This window comes from Diaphorina citri, unplaced genomic scaffold (genome assembly GCF_000475195.1).
Source record: "Diaphorina citri unplaced genomic scaffold, Diaci psyllid genome assembly version 1.1 scaffold1097, whole genome shotgun sequence".
Lineage (NCBI taxonomy): Eukaryota > Metazoa > Arthropoda > Insecta > Hemiptera > Psyllidae > Diaphorina > Diaphorina citri.
Window position 1 is genome coordinate 84,369 of NW_007378526.1, and position 20,121 is coordinate 104,489.

Sequence of the window (20,121 nt, forward strand, 5' to 3'; positions counted from 1 at the left end):
CTCTCAGCCTCTCAATACACAAGAATACGCATGACCTGGTTTTCTTTATTGATGTCCTTAACCCCATAGTCCAAGTCTCATAACTCCCAACATTTCTACACTACTCCCATATTCCATGTCTCATAACTCCCAACATTTCTACACTACTCCCATATTCCAAGTCTCATAACTCCCAACATTTCTGCACTACTCCCATATTCCATGTCTCATAACTCCCTACATTTCTACACTACTCCCATATTCCATGTCTCATAACTCCCAACATTTCTACACTACTCCCATATTCCATGTCTCATAACTCCGAACGCCACCTGTATACAAACTCATGTGCTAGAATTTTCTTTGCAATCCAATTAATATTAGCTTCTCTGTAATGACTTGAGAAAGCTCAAGGGATTCTTTTATTGTTATTTATTATTTTATCGTTTTAAACAAGACGTAAGGCGTAAGGAGTTGACGATTTTTCTCGAAGCATTCGAACGGTTGGTTCGCTGGAAAGTTCGTTGTCTCACCGGTGAATCAACTGATCATGTACGAAACCAAGCACTAGGCATAATGGGATTTAAAGTCTTTGCCGATAGTATAATAAATTTAAATTATTGCAATCTACATAATTTTTCCTGTAATCCTGGTGAGACGCTTAAAGTCTGACTGATAGTGTCTGATAGGTCGTTCGCGCCGCATTACCATTTTTCCCATGTTTGGTTCTAAGTCCCTTCGTCGTGATTGTTTTCCAGCAGTTCTGAGTAGGACTAAAGTAGGTATTGTCGGTTCCCATAGTATAAGGACCATAGTGTAGTGTTGGTGATTGTGTAGAGTTGAATGCTCTGGGTCCAGTTACACAATACACACATGATGTATTATGAGTATAGGTATATAGTATGGAGTAGTGCTAGCTTACACCTGGTACTTGGATTAAGACCAGGGCCAGCACCTAGGTGCTGAGGCTAACAGGCGATGAAGTGTTCAATCAGTCAGACTCACGAGTCAACTTGAGTCTGAAGTGTTCAATCAGTCAGACTCACGAGTCAACTTGAGTCTGAAGTCTGAGTATGAACTCTCGAGTTGAGTGGAAAATAACCACTAGGTGAGGTGTTTAACCTGAGTCGTTCTCTACCACCTAACCCCCTCACAGTCCGAGTGTTATGGGACAAAATTCACAATGAGGAACTGAAATTTCATGCCCTTGCCCCAGCTGGGATTTAAACCCGCGCCTTCCTCCTTGCAAGACGAGCCTTGTCGCTTTGATGTTACCCTCTTATACTACTCTCATGGATGATGATGCATGTGTTAAATACACTTCTAACGTTTATACCCACAATCTACATAGTAAGTGTTTGAGCAAACAAAGTCAATTCTACGTTTTAACTTGAAGATCCTGCATTTGATTTGTCTGTTTATTCCACCGTAGCATACTTACTTACTTACTTACAGTCCATCAGGTTTTGATGGACTGTAAGTAAGTAAGTATGCTAGGTTTTGATGAAATTTGGCGAACAGGTTCAGCACAAAGAGGAAATTACCTCGATCACGGTTGGTCCGGGGCACGGCTGGTCCAGTGGTAACGCGCTTGCTTGCCATGCAGAAGGTCCCGGGTTCGAATCCCACCATCGACAAAAATTTGTACTCGTTTTTCGATTGCAAATATTTCAACGGGTTACTTTCTGGTGTTCTCGTGTTGACCCAGCACCTAAATGGGAAGTATTGTGCCCCTTCTCGCCCATCTGACGAAAGGCAAACTACGGGATGGGCATGCCACGCCACAGGGCCCTATAGCCTATAAGGTCTGCGTGTTAACAAAGTGTTGGCGAGGTTCTAGATATATCTAAGCTGCAAAATATTCGGGGTGGAAATAATATTTGAATGTGAAAGTAATAGAGAGGTGAGGAGGAGGGGAAAAGGTTTTGTTAAATTACGCATGTTTTTTTTTTTTACTTCCTATATTACGTTATGCATTAGGGAACCTTTACAGTGTAATAAGAAAGTGGTGAAATTGGGTGAAATTTTTGGTTCAGTAAACTGTAGAACTCTATTGGAAAATGAGTCACTGTAGAACCCTCAAAGGTCCAATCGATGACCCATTTTCTTTTATAGTCCAAACATGTTTGACAAATTTCATCGAAAACGGACCAGCTGTTCGGGAGTGTATGTCTGTACATGTCTGTATTAAGTAGGTAGTTAAAACTTGTAGAAATCATCCTTTTGAGTTGTAGTTATGTCTGTACATGTCTGTATTAAGTAGGTAGTTAAAACTTGTAGAAATCATCCTTTTGAGTTGTAGTTATGTCTGTACATGTCTGTATTAAGTAGGTAGTTAAAACTTGTAGAAATCATCCTCTTGAGTTGTAGTTTTGTCTGTACATGTCTGTATTCATTTTATGGTGTGTCTAATCATAATCGCCTAATATTGAACGAGTTATGCGGGTACTAAAGTGACAGAGTGTCTCGAGAGAGGTTTAACACTTCATCACGTCTCCACTTAATAGTGTACTGATAAGACATTGACTAGAGTAGTGATCATATACAATACATTAGGTATATTCTGTGACGACTTGATGAGCCAGACCTATTAGGGCAATAGGGAATTAGGGACACCGTACCAGGAGGTTTTGTAGTATAACTTTTGGGTTTATCGAGAAATACCAATATGTACCACAGGATTATGCTAGAAACTCATTAAAGAGGAAGTTAAGCTGCATCTAATGATACAATTCAAACCTGTGGGTATATCACTATATCATTATGTGGTGCCGTTTATGAGACGAAAACGAAAACTCTTCACTATTGCTCTTTACAAAGGTGCTCAGTAGGGCCTTTGGGTGTCCGGTAAGGGTTCTAAAGCTCACTGAACCATTAATCGAGCCAATCTGTTCTATAATAACTTGATATTGAGAGCTGCTCTTTGTTCATGATTATCATATTGATCATCATCCTATCTGAAGAGAGGAAACGGATTGCAAAATTAGGAGACTACATTACCTATGTATATTTACTGTATTACCAACCTGTGTTTGAATACATTAAATATCAAAGTATGAACCATTGCTAACACAATGGATACAAAGCATCATCTAGTATTCTACAGTAAGCGAGTCATGCAATGATGTAAATGAGATAATCTGATTATACTCCTCATGACGTACAAACCTATCCCAATATAAGAATACATCTGGTGTCAGCATCACACCACTTTCTATTACCTACACGTACATTAGATTTTTTTTTATCTGAAGATGGTTCACAAGATCGGTCTGATTTTGATTTTCTTTATATCGAGTCCTCGGAACAAACCTGGCACTAACTACATAGGTAGAAAAGAGAGGGGAAACAAAATTGTATCGCTCTCGGAAAAAAAAACTTTTTTTTTCCACTGCTCGGAACAAACCTGGCACTAACTACATGCATAGGTAGAAAAGAGAGGGGAAACAAAATTGTATCGCTCTCGGGAAAAAAAAAACTTTTTTTTTTTATACGACCACGTCCACGTGTGTACATGTAGAAGAAGATCATAAAACCAATTTTTGGACTCAGGAGACCTCGAAACGGATATTTCCACCCATTTCCCGATGTACATTGACTGATTGCAAGCCTTCCTTATTGTATAGGTTCCCTATACTCCATGTAATAGAAAGTAAACATACATTGCCCAATACAATACCCACCCTCCTACCTGCAAATACAACACTTGTGTTATATCCTCCTACATATATTTATGTACCTGTACTTTGTGTTCTATTCTGCATATAGGTATCTGTATACTTAATATACTTGTCTGATAGTATCTATTATAATGTTATGGTAATTAAGTGCCTATTAGTTTGGTTAATATCAACCTGTAGTTCGTAACCAAATGATAATGAGGTGCGTAAATTCGCACGTCATAGTCTAGGTCTAGGACTTGATATACGTCTCCTTTAGGATGTGCTGTGAACACCTTAACCTAACCAATTTATATTACACTCATGTTTAATTGTTCAATTCGAGACAGATTGGTAATTTTGCCATTAAAAACAGAACCAACTAGTCAACCAAAGACACTATATTGGAGACAAAAACATGATCTTTTAATGAGAGGTGTGTCTTTTGTACTTGAATACTTATGTACATATAGTACCCCCACAGAGATTGAAGCATTGTATGAGATGCATTCAGTAAGTTGGCATGTGGCCACCGCTTAGTACCTATATTATTTGCCACAATACAATGCAATGCAAACAATACAATAAATACTTATACTTATACATATGAAGTTATGAAGAAAAAGATAATAATAGTAAAATTGAGACATAAATAAAGCATCATCTATCAAGGGAAAACCCTATCTATTTTGATCCCCCCCACCCCTCCTGTCCTGTTATGCTGGCCATTCACGCTCTTACGTTCTGACATACCTACTTAGGTCTCACAGACCCAGGTCTGACAGACCTACTTGGGTCTCACAGACCCAGGTCTGACAGACCTAGGTTTCAAGCTTTTTCCGCCACACACGTTAAAACCGTCTGTCAGACGGTCTGCGTGTAAGTGGGAGGCATTAGTGTAATTGTTGCGTTAGGCGAGTAATGTAATGTAATGTGTTGTGTTGGGCCAGTGTGGAATGTCAGGAATGTGAAGTAGTGAAGTATATGTGTTACTGATAACAACTCTTATATGTCCTAGAATTTAGAAGCCGCTGTCAAGTATTGAGTATTCTATCCTCAAGTACATACATAATTATGTAGACAGTACAATTAACATTATTTAACGAACTGCTCTGACATACAGTTGCCAAATAGCTTCATCTGCTGTAATAAACGGAATCTAAAATAACCATCAGAGGTTTACTGAAATCACACTGTAAAAAAGGACCCCCACGGGGCCCCCGAAGAACATAAATATGTGATGAGAAAATTTCCTTTGTGTATTGATAATTTTTGCCGATTTCCATCAAAATCGGACAATCTGGTCGAGAGTTATGGAGAAACAAACAGATCTATAAACCAAATAGAGAATACGGTAGGTATTGAAAGAGTTAGGATTAGGGGACTTTACCAATATTTTTTCAGCCCTTACAGATGGCCTGTTAAGCTAACGACCTGTTAATTCCATTTGATTTGTATATGCTTAAGAGGGTTGTTAAGCCAACAGGCTGTTAGGGGCTATATAAGAAGAAGGTCGATTCAACCCACACCTAGCAACTTTCTCAAGCTCGATATCAACAGTTAAATACAAAATCCTCCAAGTAAAACTTGAAACTCATTTCGTTCGTTTAATCATCTTGGGGGGGGGGGGGACTTTGCATAGAGAGATACATACAATTAACATTATTTAACGAACTGCTCTGACATACAGTTGCCAAATAGCTTCATCTGCTGTAATAAACGGAGTCTAAAATAACCAGAGGTTTAGTGAAATCACACTGTAAAAAAGGACCCCCATGGGGCCCTCGAAGAACCTAAATATGTGATGAGAAAATTTCCTTTGTGTGTTGATAATTTTTGCCGATTTCCATCAAAATCGGACAATCTGGTCGAGAGTTATGGAGAAACAAACAGATCTATAAACCAAATAGAGAATACGGTATTGAAAGAGTTAGGATTAGGGTTAGGGGATTTTACCAATATTTTTTCAGCCCTTACAGATGGCCTGTTAAGCTAACGACCTGTTGATTCCACTTGATTTGTATATGCTTAAGAGGGTTGTTAAGCCAACAGGCTGTTATAGAGGCTAAGAAGAAGGTCGATTCAACCCACACCTAGCAACTTTCTCATGCTCGATATCAACAGTTAAATAATAAAATCCTCGATGTTCTTTCTATATCTATCAACAAACACATCACAAGCACTATAGTTCTTAGAGCTGAATCTTCCTAGTCTAAAACTTTAGAGTGATCGCTACCAAAAGAACATATAATTTATTTCGTTATTTTTGTGTTAAGTCTCAAAAATACATTAAAACTGATGAGCTTCGGGCACATATGCTTTTTTAAAAACATTCTGAAGCTTGATTTCGAAAAAAAAAAATCGCCTGCGGCGTTATGTAGATACTTTTGATTCAATTTCAATAAAGCGGAGGGGAGTTAATACCCTTTCTCACCAAGCCCTGGCTGCCCTCTCCCCCTCCTCAACCAATCTTATAGCTGAAGAATGAATGCGGCCCGCGGTCACTTTGAGTTTGTGCACCCCTGACCTATGAAGTAAGGTAGCCCCGTACCTAGCACGAACAAGAGAGGTAATTAATTTGGCTTGCAATGCATCATTTTAAATATCGGAGGTTCACGTTATACCCACAAGGTTTGTAGGTACCTGCAGAAAGTTTGAAAAATGACAAAATAAACGAGGGAAAGTTTCGTGAGAAATGGCAAACTAAATTTGTTTTGCAGTACCTCCCCCTCCTCAACCAATCTTATAGCTGAAGAATGAATGCGGCCCGCGCCCAAAATTTATGTTCCAATACGGCCCGCGGTTACTTTGAGTTTGTGCACCCCTGACCTATGTATAGTAAGGTAGCCCCGTACCTAGCACGAACAAGAGAGGTAATTAATTTGGCTTGCAATGCATCATTTAAATATCGGAGGTTCACGTTATACCCACAAGGTATGTAGGTACCTGCAGAAAGTTTGAAAAATGACAAAATAAACGAGGGAAAGTTTCGTGAGAAATGGCAAACTAAATTTGTTTTGCAGTATAGCATGCGGCCCGCATACACATGAAAGTTGGAAACCCCTGCCCTACATGGTATAGGATATACGTTATGTTATAATCTTGCCGTACAGCTGACACACATGTGGACATGTGTTAGTCCGTATGTCAACGCGTGGAACATTAATGTTATCATGCGGTTCCTACATGTGACCATATCCAAATCCATACTAGCGCTACTCGTAATACTCTGCGACATTCGTCTGAACTCTTTTTTTTTTCCAAGACGTTTGATAGAAGAAATTGTAATACGAAGAAAGGAGGACAGGATTGACAGGATAGAAGAAAGCCAGCCGTTTCGAGAAAAAACATTATCTGTTTAGGTCTTTAGAATGTAGTTAGCCCCGGGTGGAAATCGAACCCACGACCTTGCGCTTAAAAAGCAGTGGCGCTACCTTCCCATTCCAAGCTAACTACTCTATGCTGGTAACCGATTTATGTATTTATAGTTTTATAGTGAGAAAATTGCTCTTATAAAGTATTGAACATTATCTGTCAAATGTCATCAAAATCTGACAAACCGTTCGAATTTTTTGTTACCAATTGGGTCCCGGTTTGAGAGGGTCTAAGTACCAATTGGGTCCCACACTTAAATTGATAGGTATTACCTGATTTTTTTTTTCTTTCTATCAACAAACACATCACAAGCACTATAGTTCTTAGAGCTGAATCTTCCTAGTCTAAAACTTTAGAGTGATCGCTACCAAAAGAACTGGCACAAATGAGCACTTGAGCAGTGACCAGTGTTATTATAGGGTTAGGTTAAACGCAAAAAGGAGTTTTCACAATTAGAGCAGTGATTAGTGCTATTATAGGGTTAGGTTGAACATAAAAAGGAGCTTTCTTTTTCACTGCCGTAGCTAATTTTGGTGAAACAAACTAACGGGAAAAAAATCGTCTAGTTTAAAACTTGGAACTCATTTCGTTTGTTCAATCAGTCAGACTCACGAGTCGACTTGAGTCTGAAGTGTTCAATCAGTCAGACTCAAGAGTCAACTTGAGTCTGAAGTGTTCAATCAGTCAGACTCACGAGTCAACTTGAGTACTCCCATATTCCAAGTCTCATAACTCCCAACATTTCTACACTACTCCCATATTCCAAGTCCCATAACTCCCAACATTTCTACACTACTCCCATATTCCAAGTCTCATAACTCCGAACGCCACCTGTATACAAACTCATGTGCTAGAATTTTCTTTGTAATTCAATTAATAGCTTCTCTGTAATGACTTGAGAAAGCTCAAGGGATTCTTTTATTGTTATTTATTATTTTATCGTTTTAAACAAGACGTAAAGAGTTGACGATTTTTCTCGAAGCATTCGAACGGTTGGTTCGCTGGAAAGTTCGTTGTCTCACCGGTGAATCAACTGATCATGTACGAAAGTTGACGATTTTTCTCGAAGTGTTCGAACGGTTGGTTCGCTGGAAAGTTCGTTGTCTCACCGGTGAATCAACTGATCATGTACGAATATGTAATTACGGACACGTACATATTTTGTGATGAAGTACATTCACCCCTACACCTGATGGGGATATTGGGGATGGGTTATTCTTCCACCTACTCACAGAATGCCTCTTTCCACTTTTGAATTTTAAAATTCTAGGTAGATACTAGTTTTCTATTTAGGTAGAGGTGGAGTGTGAGTTAATGACATAATAACCCATCAACTCACACACAAGTCAAAAAATTTCGTATCTACATTAGAGTTCAAAGCAACCGGCAAGTAATTATGTCTTCTTATGTATTTTCCAAACCTCTCTTCCTCTGGGTTTACTCTATCAAATATCAAAAGCTCTTCCACACCCCTTTGGTTTTCTGAAAATTATTAATGAGGAAACCAATCAATGGAATAGTTCCACGCACTATGACGTATTCACCGGAATAATGTCCGCCATTTTGATTTTCTTTTCTCTATTGGCCATGGGAAACCAGTCCTTTATAATTAATAAGGTCATTCTATGTATTATTTTTGCCTTTTTGCTGATATTTGATAACCCTATCAGTATTTATACTTCGCCTTTTCGTTGGGGTTTCTACTTTCTACCGATTCCTCACGACTCCCGAGACTGACGGATCCCCAAAACGGCCACGTTTTATCCCAGACGGTCTTCGGTCCAAATACCAACCATACACAACTTTGCTTATCTTCAGTGATCGATTGGGAACTGCCTCCTTGGCTGGAAGTGGATTTACGTGACTAGGAAATAGAAGCAGTAAGATAAACACAGCTTCTACCATACCTTTTAAACACGCGTTGTATTAAATGAGAACATTCACACTGAAATCAACGTAACGCGGTTGTAACTCCTAACTCTTGTCATGTGTTCGTTTCTTATACGTTGGTATTCTAATAAACCTACTGAATGATGAGAAAGAGAAAAAAAAATACCATGAAATTGTATCGTGTTGTTTGCAAATGTCAGGTTATTTGACTACATAATTATCTAAGGGCAACCCCAAATGTGTTCTGAATAATTACCGAAAATTTTGGTGATTGTACTGAAAAATCTCGGAAAATTATGATGGATTGAGTTACGAATAAGGCAGAATCATTTCTTCTACTTGTGAACAACGGAAAAAAAGAACGTTGTAATATTGTTAAAAATTAAAGGTCATGGGACCTTTTCGATCTTCAGAAGAGGAGAAATCGCAAAATGAAAATACGGCTCTACTAGTAGTTTGACTGAACTGTACATTTATAGAACTTGGTCAGAAAGAGGGGCTTGAATGCTTGATGGCCCAATAGAGAACAAAAAATTAGAGAACTTATTTTATGCGCGAGAGATGTGTCATTGTATACCAAGTTTTACTCTTACCTCGGGATTAGCAAACTCCATTTGTACCTTGTGCTTGGTAAGACCTAGCCTAATTAGAGCTAAAACTCTCTAGCTTTGTGTTGCCGTGTTAGACATGCAATAGCTATACCTATACCCTTATTAACTTATTACCTAGGTATACTATGTATTGTTACTACCTAGGTACCTATCTATCTATACCTTGTTACCTAGGTATCTATGTATACTTGTATACTATGTATTGTTATTACCTAGGTATCTATGTATACTTGTATACTATGTATTGTTACCACCTAGGTACCTATCTATACCTTATTACCTATGTATCTATGTATACTATGTATTGTTACTACCTAGGTACCTATCTATACCTTGTTACCTAGGTATCTCTGGCATTTACTTCTTCCTTCTTTCTCTTCCTTCAGACACATACGAATTCAAGATAGGTCTCAATTATTACATACATTAATTACAAAGATTAGAGGGGATACATGATGATACCTACATTTGGTACAACCTTTGATTTTTTAAAATTTGGTACAAAAATAATTATAGAGGATGTAGGTACCTAAGTAAATTCTTCAAAGGGTTTTTGAAAAAAGGAAGGGACTCTTGCGTTCCTCCCCATACTTCTTTCCTCTCCCACACTACAGGGGGAGGGGGGGAAATGCCGACCCCAAATGAAATATTGGGGAAATGGCTAAGTGAAAGAAGATTGAATAATCTTTAAGCCTCTAGCAAACATTGAACCCAGGGCCTCCAACGTGCATTCCTAACATATATAATGTGTGATGTTGTTTGTTTCAGTTATTACTATAATATAATGTGTGATGTTGTTTGTTTCAGTTATTACTATAGTTCTTCACATTGCTGAGGAAAAGAGCATGGGATTATGGAAGACTAGCACTTGTACAGAAGAACGAGAGGTGAGTCTGGTTATCATTTGGATGGGTGACCATTCGCTCATCATGGATGAAGTCGACTCAATAGTCTCAATCCTCAGTGACAAAAGAACTCTAGTCACTTGTCAGGTCAGCAATATTGACTTTTACAACAAACTAAGGTCTTCTCACGGTTCTGGTTTTACCCTCCCTTCTGTAACAAGCTACCTGCCTACTCTACTCATATCAACCTCATCCAGCCTGAGTAGCACGCGATTAAGGACTAGCACTTGTACAGAAAAGTTCAATAACTAGATATTACTTTGTAATTTCCAGGTGGACTCAGCTGTTCTATGGATCTCTGGACGAAGCTGTGGCTGTGAATCCCTCTGACACCAGACCCCCTCATACTATCCCCACCCTAGAGACATCCATATCTGTAGACCAGGGCCCATTCTCCTGGCTTACCTCAGTATTCAGAATAAGGTAAGAATGACCCGGGACCTCCGGCGTGCAAGCCTAGTGTGATACCCACTCGGCCTAGTGTGATACTCACTCGCCCAAGGAGGTTGCTTTTCAACTTGGTATTTCAATCTGATCTTTCGACATTTAGTGTACGCAATATTCTGCGCAAACTTCACTCATTTTGATTCTAATTAATTATACAGGGATGAACACATTCTAGTCAAGAGTGGAGCGGATGCAGTGCAATATCTATCATTCCAGCGTCATATCATTGTATTCACGGCTATCATAACACTAGTGTCGCTCCTAGTGGTGCTACCTGTCAACTTTCATGGAGATCTGGAAGGGGATGGCCTCACGTTTGGTCATACCACGCTTAGTAATCTACATCCTGAGTAAGTACCCTTGGAGAATGCAGAGGAGTTACATTCTTCAGATTTTTTTTTAAGTTGATAGTTAACCATTTAGAATTTAGATAACCATTTAGTTGACTTGAAAAAATGGTTTAACTGACTAAAAAACCCTGAAAACTTGCAACATGTGTGTCGAGCCCAGTTAGCTTGGAGGGTAGCGTGTCTGCCTTGTTACTTGTTAGTGCTAGGATTCGGTTCGATTCCCACCCGAGGCGAACATTATCCTAAACAGACAAGGTTCGTTCTCGGAACGGCTGGCTTTCTCCTATCCTGTCTTCCTTCTCTCTTCGTTTCGGAACTTTAGTAGATACAATTACCTCCTATCAAAATTTGTTCTCTTTTTAATACCATGACGTCCGATGTGTTGTGTGTATTTCAGATCTCAATTGCTATGGATCCACGTGACCCTAGCAATCCTATATTTACCTCTGAGTATATTTCTCATGCGCCGGTTCTCCGTACATTTGAAGATCGAGGAGAGAGAGGCAGTGTCTAAAACTCTCATGATCACCAATATTCCCAGGAGGAATTGTGATGTCAATGACATTCAGAGACATTTCCGGTGAGTAACCAATCAAATAATCTTAAGATGGGCTGTGGGTAGTACCCACTGGGTACATTCTGTAATCTGTACGCCAAGCCGTTACAGCATTGCAGTAGATTAGATCATAACTCCCAACATTTCTACACTACTCCCATATTCCATGTCTCATAACTCCCAACATTTCTACACTACTCCCATATTCCATGTCTCATAACTCCCAACATTTCTACACTACTCCCATATTCCATGTCTCATAACTCCCAACATTTCTACACTACTCCGATATTCCATGTCTCATAACTCCCAACATTTCTACACTACTCCCATATTCCATGTCTCATAACTCCCAACATTTCTACAATACAAACTCCTGTGGGTAGTACCCACTGGGTACATTCTGTAATCTGTACGCCAAGCCGTTACAGCATTGCAGTAGATTAGATTGTGGGTAGTACCCACTGGGTACATTCTGTAATCTGTACGCCAAGCTGTTACAGCATTGCAGTAGATTAGAACATGTTTCACAACGGGGAATGTTCGTCAGAATCAAAATTTCTGCAAACTCACGAAGCAGTTGTACCTTTTAAGGCACATTCTATGTCAAAGTGTCATATCATAACGTGGTATGTGATATTTGCGCAAACCTGTAATGACTTGAGAAAGCTCAAGGGATTCTTTTATTGTTATTTATTATTTTATCGTTTTAAACAAGATACACTTCTACACTACTCCCATATTCCATGTCTCATAACTCCGAACGCCACCTGTATACAAACTCATGTGCTAGAATTTTCTTTGTAATTCAAATGTCAAAGTGTCATATCATAACGTGGTATGTGATATTTGCGCAAACATTGTTCGTTTAGACCTGAAATTTGAGAAACTATGGCGTTCGCACGCCACGATCTGTCAAAGGACCATGTTGGAAGACCAATTTAGAATTTAGTAGACTTGTAGAGTTTATACCAGGCTTGTTTTTTTATTTTTATTTTATTATTATTATTATTATTTATTTTTTATTTTATTATTATTTTTTTGCTTCCAATTTGTTGCTTCCAAGATACAACTAGTAACATACTAACTGTGTTCTCTTTATTATTGATTTCAGGGAATCCTATCCCGAATTTGATGTGCAGGATATTCAACTTGCATATGATATTGCAAGACTAGTCACTTTGGATAGGCGGAGGTAAGACATTAAATTATATTATTTTGAAACAACTCTTGAGTAGAACTTACTCGAAAAATAATTAAAAACAGATCACTATGGGCACCGGAAAGCTTGATTGAAACTCAAAATCTCAGTTGCAAATTCCTTTATGAGAAACAGACAGACGTACGAATTCAATGCAAATTCGTCGAGTAGATTAACAAGGGTTTTACGTCTCTTTATAAGTACTTTGGTTTTTAGCGATCTTGGACGAATTCAATGCAAATTCGTCGAGTAGATTAACAAGGGTTTTACGTCTCTTTATAAGTACTTTGGTTTTTAGCGATCTTTGGCGACAATCTACCCGCTTCTTCACATAAACCTCACCCAGTCAGCCCAGTCTGAGTGGGGCTGGAAACAACTTTGTTCATCTGACTAAGATTTTTTTCAAGAATCCAGAAAATAAATAATAAATCAATGTCTTGAGTGGGGCTGGAAACAACTTTGTTCGTCTGACTAAGATTTTTTTCAAGAATCCAGAAAATAAATAATAAATCAATGTCTCCTAATTACAGAGAAATCCTACACGAATCCAAGTTTTATTGCGAAGAATCAATCAAGACATGTCATGAGAGATTACAGGTGACACCCCGTATCTGTGGATATCTATGTAAACCATGCTGCTATCCATGCCCGCGCGGACGTCAAGACATTGAAGCGAAGCCCAGCCTATATGAACATGATGTGTTTTTAACGCTGCAATGAGCATTGACCGCTAAAGTAAAAGTTTTCCACAATACGCCTACAGAACTTTTTCTCCCCCACTAAGTTTTGCATAATTGAATAATAAGGAAAAGTGACAAGGATAAACTAAGAACATTGCTATCAGGCCTCACTAAGCCTTGCTCAAAATCATGCTAGACTTGTAAAGGTTAGAAAGCAATAAGGAGTAGGAGGGTGGGAAGTTAAAAACAAAAGAACGTGTCATAAAATATGTACGAGAGTCAAAGCAAGGTTTGACCCCCCTCACGTTTGGAACTTTGAAGGTCCGGTCTTACCAAAGTTATATTTCCCCTTCGGAATTTTTCCTCTTCTGAAGTTCCTTTCCACTCTGTTTCCTATGGTTCAGTTCAGGCGCTATCATTCCAAGTGTAAGTGGGAGGCATTAGTGTAATTGTTGCGTTAGGCGAGTAATGAGTAATGTAATGTAATGTGTTGTGTTGGGCCAGTGTGAATGTCAGGAATGTGAAGTAGTGAAGTATGTGTTACTGATAACACTTCTTATGTCCTAGAATTTAGAAGCCGCTGTCAAGGGATATTTCCACCCATTTCTTATTGGTCATTTACTTTGTATAGGTTCCCTATACTCCATGTAATAGAAAGTAAAACATACATTGCTCAATACAATACCCAACCTCCTGCCTGCAAATACAACACTTGTGTTATATCCTCCTACATATATGTACCAAGTTGTACCTGTACTTTGTGTTCTATTCTGCATATAGGTATCTGTATACTTAATATACTTGTCTGATAGTATCTATTATAATGTTATGGTAATTAAGTGCCTATTAGTTTGGTTAATATCAACCTGTAGCTCGTTACCAAATAATAAGGAGGTGCGTAAATTCGCACGTCATAGTCTAGCTCTAGGACTAGGACTTGATGGATAATTCTAACACAACATGTGTCCTTTAGGATGTGCTGTGAACACCTTACCTAACCAATTTATATTACACTCATGTTTAATTGTTCAATTCGAGACAGATTGGTATTTTTGCCAATATCCAACAAAAAATACCATTAAATGACATTATTTGTAAATTGTATATAATGTGTATTAACAATACAATAAAAATTGAATTGAAATAATAAAAAAAAATAGAACCAACTAGTCAATCAAAGACACTATATTGGAGACAAAAACATGATCTTTTAATCAGAGGTGTGTCTTTTGTACTTGAATACTATGTATATGTAGTACCCCCACAGAGATTGAAGCATTGTATTGAGAATATTGAGATGCATTCAGTAAGTTGTAAGTTGGCATGTGGCCATCGCTTAGTACCTATGCTACAATACAATGCAATGCAAACAATACAATAAATACTTATACATATGAAGTTATGAAGAAAAAGATAATAATAGTAAAATTGAGACACATAAAGCATCATGTATCAAGGGAAAACCCTATCTATTTTGATCCCCCACTCCTCCTGTCCTGTTATGCTGGCCATTCACGCTCAGACGGTCTGACATACCTACTTAGGTCTCACAGACCGAGGTCTGACAGACCCAGGTCTCACAGACCGAGGTCTGACAGACCCAGGTCTCACAGACCCAGGTCTGACAGACCTAGGTTTCAAGCTTTTTCCGCCACACACGTTAAAACCGTCTGTCAGACGGTCTGCGTGTAGGGTGAAATTTTCAAATTCGGGAAATGGGTGGAAAGTTCTGTTTTGAAATCTCCTGAGTCTTTGGACTCGAAGTCTGAAAATTTTTCCTTTTCTCTCTCTCTCTTTCTTTCTTTCTCTCCTTTTTTGCGCTCCCTTCTGTCTCTCTCCCTACTTCTTTCTTTTTCCTTATTGCGCTTTCTCTCTCTCTCTCCTTCCTGCTCTCTCTTCCTCTCCCCATGACTTCTCTAAAAGGAAGGTGATGTATGAGCAGATATAACACTTGTCATTTAACTGTCTCTCTCTCTCAGTACCTACATCAGGGGTTTCCAACTAGCGGCCTAAATAAAGCATCATTTATCAAGGGAAAACCTTATCTATTTTGATCCCCCACTCCTCCTGTCCTGTTATGCTGGCCATTCACGCTCAGACGGTCTGACATACCTACTTAGGTCTCACAGACCCAGGTCTGACAGACCTAGGTTTCAAGCTTTTTCCGCCACACACGTTAAGACCGTCTGACAGACAGACAGACAGACTGAGTGTTAAGTGGGAGGCATTAATGTAATTGTTGCGTTAGGCGAGTAATGAGTAATGTAATGTAATGTAATGTGTTGTGTTGGACCAGTGTGAATGTCAGGAATGTGAAGTAGTGAAGTATGTGTTACTGATAACACTTCTTATGTCCTAGAATTTAGAAGCCGCTGTCAAGTATTGAGTATTCTATCCTCAAGTACATACATAATTATGTGTAGAGAGATACATACAATTAACATTTAACGAACTGCTCTGACATACAGTTGCCAAATCTGCTTCATCTGCTGTAATAAACGGAATCTAAAAAAACCAGAGGTTTAGTGAAATCACACTGTAAAAAAGGACCCCCACGGGGCCCTCGAAGAACCTAAATATGTGATGAGAAAATTTCCTTTGTGTGTTGACCACTACGCCACCTGCCTTCTAAATAATTACCGAAATTTTTGGTGATTGTACTGAAAAATCTCGGAAAATTATGATGGATTGAGTACGAATAAGGCAGAATCATTTCTTCTACTTGTGCGAACAACGGAAAAAGGAACGTTGTAATATTGTTAAAATTAAAGGTCATGGGACCTCTTATTTATTTCAACCAAGTCAATACAGGTATACGGGACCCAATTGGTAGTAAGCCCGGGACCCAATTGGTAGTCGACTACCTTAAGAAAAAAGGTCATGGGATCGAATAGGCGTTCTTCCGCTCATGTTTACCTAGCAGTAATGCGGTATAGTCACGAACCTGTACCAGTGGTATCATGGGGGTTAAAGTGCACTATCGACCCTAACCCTAACCTACCCCCTCTGGTTTACTTTATCAAATATCAAAAGCTCTTCCACACCCCTTTGGATTTCTGAAAATTATTAATGAGAAAACCAATCAATGGAATAGTTCCACGCACTATGACGTATTCACCGGAATAATGTCCGCCATTTTGATTTTATTTCCTCTATTGGCCATGGGAAACCAGTCCTTTATAATAAATTAATAAGGTCATTCTATGTATTATTTTTGCTTTTTTGCTGATATCTGATAACCCTATCAGTATTTATGCTTCGCCTTTTCATAGGGGTTTCTAATTTCTACCGATTCCTCACGACTCCCGAGACTGAGGGATCCCCAAAACAGCCACGTTTTATCCCAGACGGTCTTCGGTCCAAATACCAACCATACACAACTTTGCTTATCTTCAGTGATCGATTGTGAACTGCCTCCTTGGCTGGAAGTGGATTTACGTGACTAGGAAATAGAAGCAGTAAGATAAACACAGCTTCTACCATACCTTTTAAACATCAAGTGTGCCGGTTGGTGCGCGAACGTCAAGACATTGAAGCGAAGCCCAGCCTATATGAACATGATATATGTTTTTAACGCTGCAATGAGCATTGACCGCTAAAGTAAAAGTTTTCCACAATACACCTACAGAACTTTTTCTCCCCCACTAAGTTTTGCATAATTGAATAATAAGGAAAAGTGACAAGGATAAACTAAGAATAAGAACATTGCTATCAGGCCTCATTAAGCCTTGCTCAAAATCATGCTAGACTTGTAAAGGTTAGAAAGTAATAAGAAGTAGGGAGGGTGGGAAGTTAAAAACAAAAGAACGTGTCATAAAATATGTACGAGAGTCAAAGCAAGGTTTGACCCCCCTCACATTTGAAACTTTGAAGGTCCGGTCTTACCAAAGTTATATTTCTCCTTCGGAATTTTCCCTCTTCTGAAGTTCCTTTCCACTCTGTTTCCTAAGGTTCAGTTCAGGCGCTATCATTCCAAAAGAGGAGAAATCGCAAAATGAAAATACGACTCAACTAGTAGTTTGACTGAACTGTACTGAACTGAACTGTTTGACTGAACTGTACATTTATAGAACTTAGTCAGAAAGAGGGGCTTGAATGCTTGATGACCCAATAGAGAACAAAAAATTAGAGAATTTATTTTCTGCGCGAGAGATGTGTCATTGTATACCAAGTTTTACTCTTAACTCGGGATTACTAAACTCCACCTGTACCTTGTGCTTGGTAAGACCTAGCCTAATTAGAGCTAAAACTACAGGCACCCCTCTCTAGCTTTGTGTTGCCGTGTTAGACATGCAATAGCTACACCTATACCCTTGTTACCTAGGTATCTATGTATACTTGTATACTATGTATTGTTACTACCTAGGTACCTATCTATACCTTGTTACCTAGGTATCTATGTATATATACTTGTATACTATGTATTGTTACTACCTAGGTACCTATCTATACCTTGTTACCTAGGTATCTATGTATACTTGTATACTATGTATTGTTACTACCTAGGTACCTATCTATACCTTGTTACCTAGGTATCTCTGGCATTTACTTCTTCCTTCTTTCTCTTCTCCTATTGCAGTTTCACTTCTCTATAGTTATCTTGCGTTCCTCCCCGTACTTCTTTCCTCTCCCACACTACAGGGGGAGGGGGAAATGCCGACCCCAAATGAAATATTGGGGAAACGGCTAAGTGAAAGAAGATTGAATAATCTATAAGCCTCTAGCAAACATTGAACCCAGGGCCTCCAACGTGCATTCCTAATATAATGTGTGATGTTTGTTTCAGTTATTACTCATGTTCTTCACATTGCTGAGGAAAAGAGCATGGGATTATGGAAGACTAGCACTTGTACAGAAGAACGGGGTATATCTAGGTTAGTAGGCTTATGTACTTTACCAGCTTTACCTACTGGTTAAGGACAAAAGACAAAAGTCCGTTTACTCCAACAACAGGCTACTCCTAGATATCACTGAATCACTGTGGTCAAAACCGCAAAACATATTGAGCACAAATTCCGTACCTCGGCTCAGGTTGAACCCGCACCCTCCTGTTTACCAGGCGAGCGTCTTAACCACTACACCACCGAGGCAATTATTATCTATTTAAATGTTAAACCAGTATTGTTAATTCTCACTGATCGGAAATCATTCCCTTAACACCCCAGGTCTACAATATCATCTTACAGTGTTTGTTAACTTCTGAGAATGTTGCGAGACCGTTCAGACTCTGTCTCGGGATGGGTGACCATTCGCTCATCATGAATGAAGTCGACTCAATAGTCTCAATCCTCAGTGACAAAAGAACTAGTCACTTGTCAGGTCAGCAATTGACTTTTACAACAAAGGTCTTCTCACGGTTCTGGTTTGACCCTCCCTTCTGCAACAAGCTACCTGCCTACTCTACTCATATTAATCTCATTCAGCCTGAGTAGCACGCGATTAAGGACTAGCACTTGTACAGAAAAGTTCAATAACTTGATATTACCTTGTAATTTCCAGGTGGACCCAGCTGTTCTATGGATCTCTGGACGAAGCTGTGGCTGTGAATCCCTCTGACACCAGACCCCCTCATACTATCCCCTCCCTAGAGACATAGTAAACAGTGTATACTATACACGGTAAAAGGTCACTCAAGGTCAGTTTTACGTCTTTCATGCAAAAGCAAAACGAAACAAATGTGGCAGAAAAAAGTTCACTGTTTAAAAACTGTAATTTTTTTCTGTCACACACACGTTCAATTTGTCTGTCATGCAAAATTAAAACTGTACAGTGAACATATATGGCCGGCCGCCGGTCCTAGAATTTGTGAGTCCCCTATCTCTTATATCCTATGAAGAGAATTAACTATAAAGAAGATATAGGGAAGAAGAGTAAGGTCACTCAAGTTCAGTTTTACGTCTTTCATGCAAAGGCAAAACGAAACAAATGTGGCAGAAAAAAGTTCACTGTTTAAAAACTGTGATTTTTTTTCTGCCACACACACGTTCAATTTGTCTGTCATGCAAAATTAAAACTGTACAGTGAACATATACATATGACCGGCCGCCGGTCCTAGAATTTGTGAGTCCCCTATCTCTTATATCCTATGAAGAGAATTAACTATAAAGAAGATATAGGGAAGAAAAGAAACCCGTCTACAATAAGCTATCGAATAGATCAGGAGATGACATACCTAATATTTTAATGGTTGAGTGGAAAAGCTCTTTTAGCAGAATCCTGCCACTTCAAATAAAGCAAAAATATTTTGTTATTATTTATTTTTTAAATCCAATCCAATTATAATCATAAATTTCAATTCCTTGTTTGTTTCAGAACCCAATCCTATCGGAATTCATGCCTACACTACTCATGTGGACATTCGCTGCTATGTTACCAGTACTGGTGGTTAAGTCTGATCAATGGTTAGGCCATTGGACCAGGAGTGAAATGAATCATGCCATCATGAGGAAGACATTCACGTTTCTGCTC

At 38.9% G+C, this 20,121-nt stretch overlaps 1 protein-coding gene across 1 annotated transcript; it reads left to right on the forward strand.

The window, feature by feature from the left end:
* Window positions 1–6,760: 6,760 nt before the first annotated feature.
* LOC103514178 (CSC1-like protein 2) lies at window positions 6,761–20,111 on the forward strand (the record flags this gene model as incomplete). Its single annotated transcript, XM_026827221.1, has 9 exons — window positions 6,761–6,859; window positions 10,334–10,401; window positions 10,693–10,842; window positions 11,025–11,216; window positions 11,614–11,796; window positions 12,887–12,967; window positions 13,504–13,650; window positions 19,153–19,195; window positions 19,966–20,111. Coding segments are annotated over exons 1-9 (1,109 nt in total), but the record flags the coding sequence as incomplete, so codon positions are not given.
* Window positions 20,112–20,121: the final 10 nt, after the last annotated feature.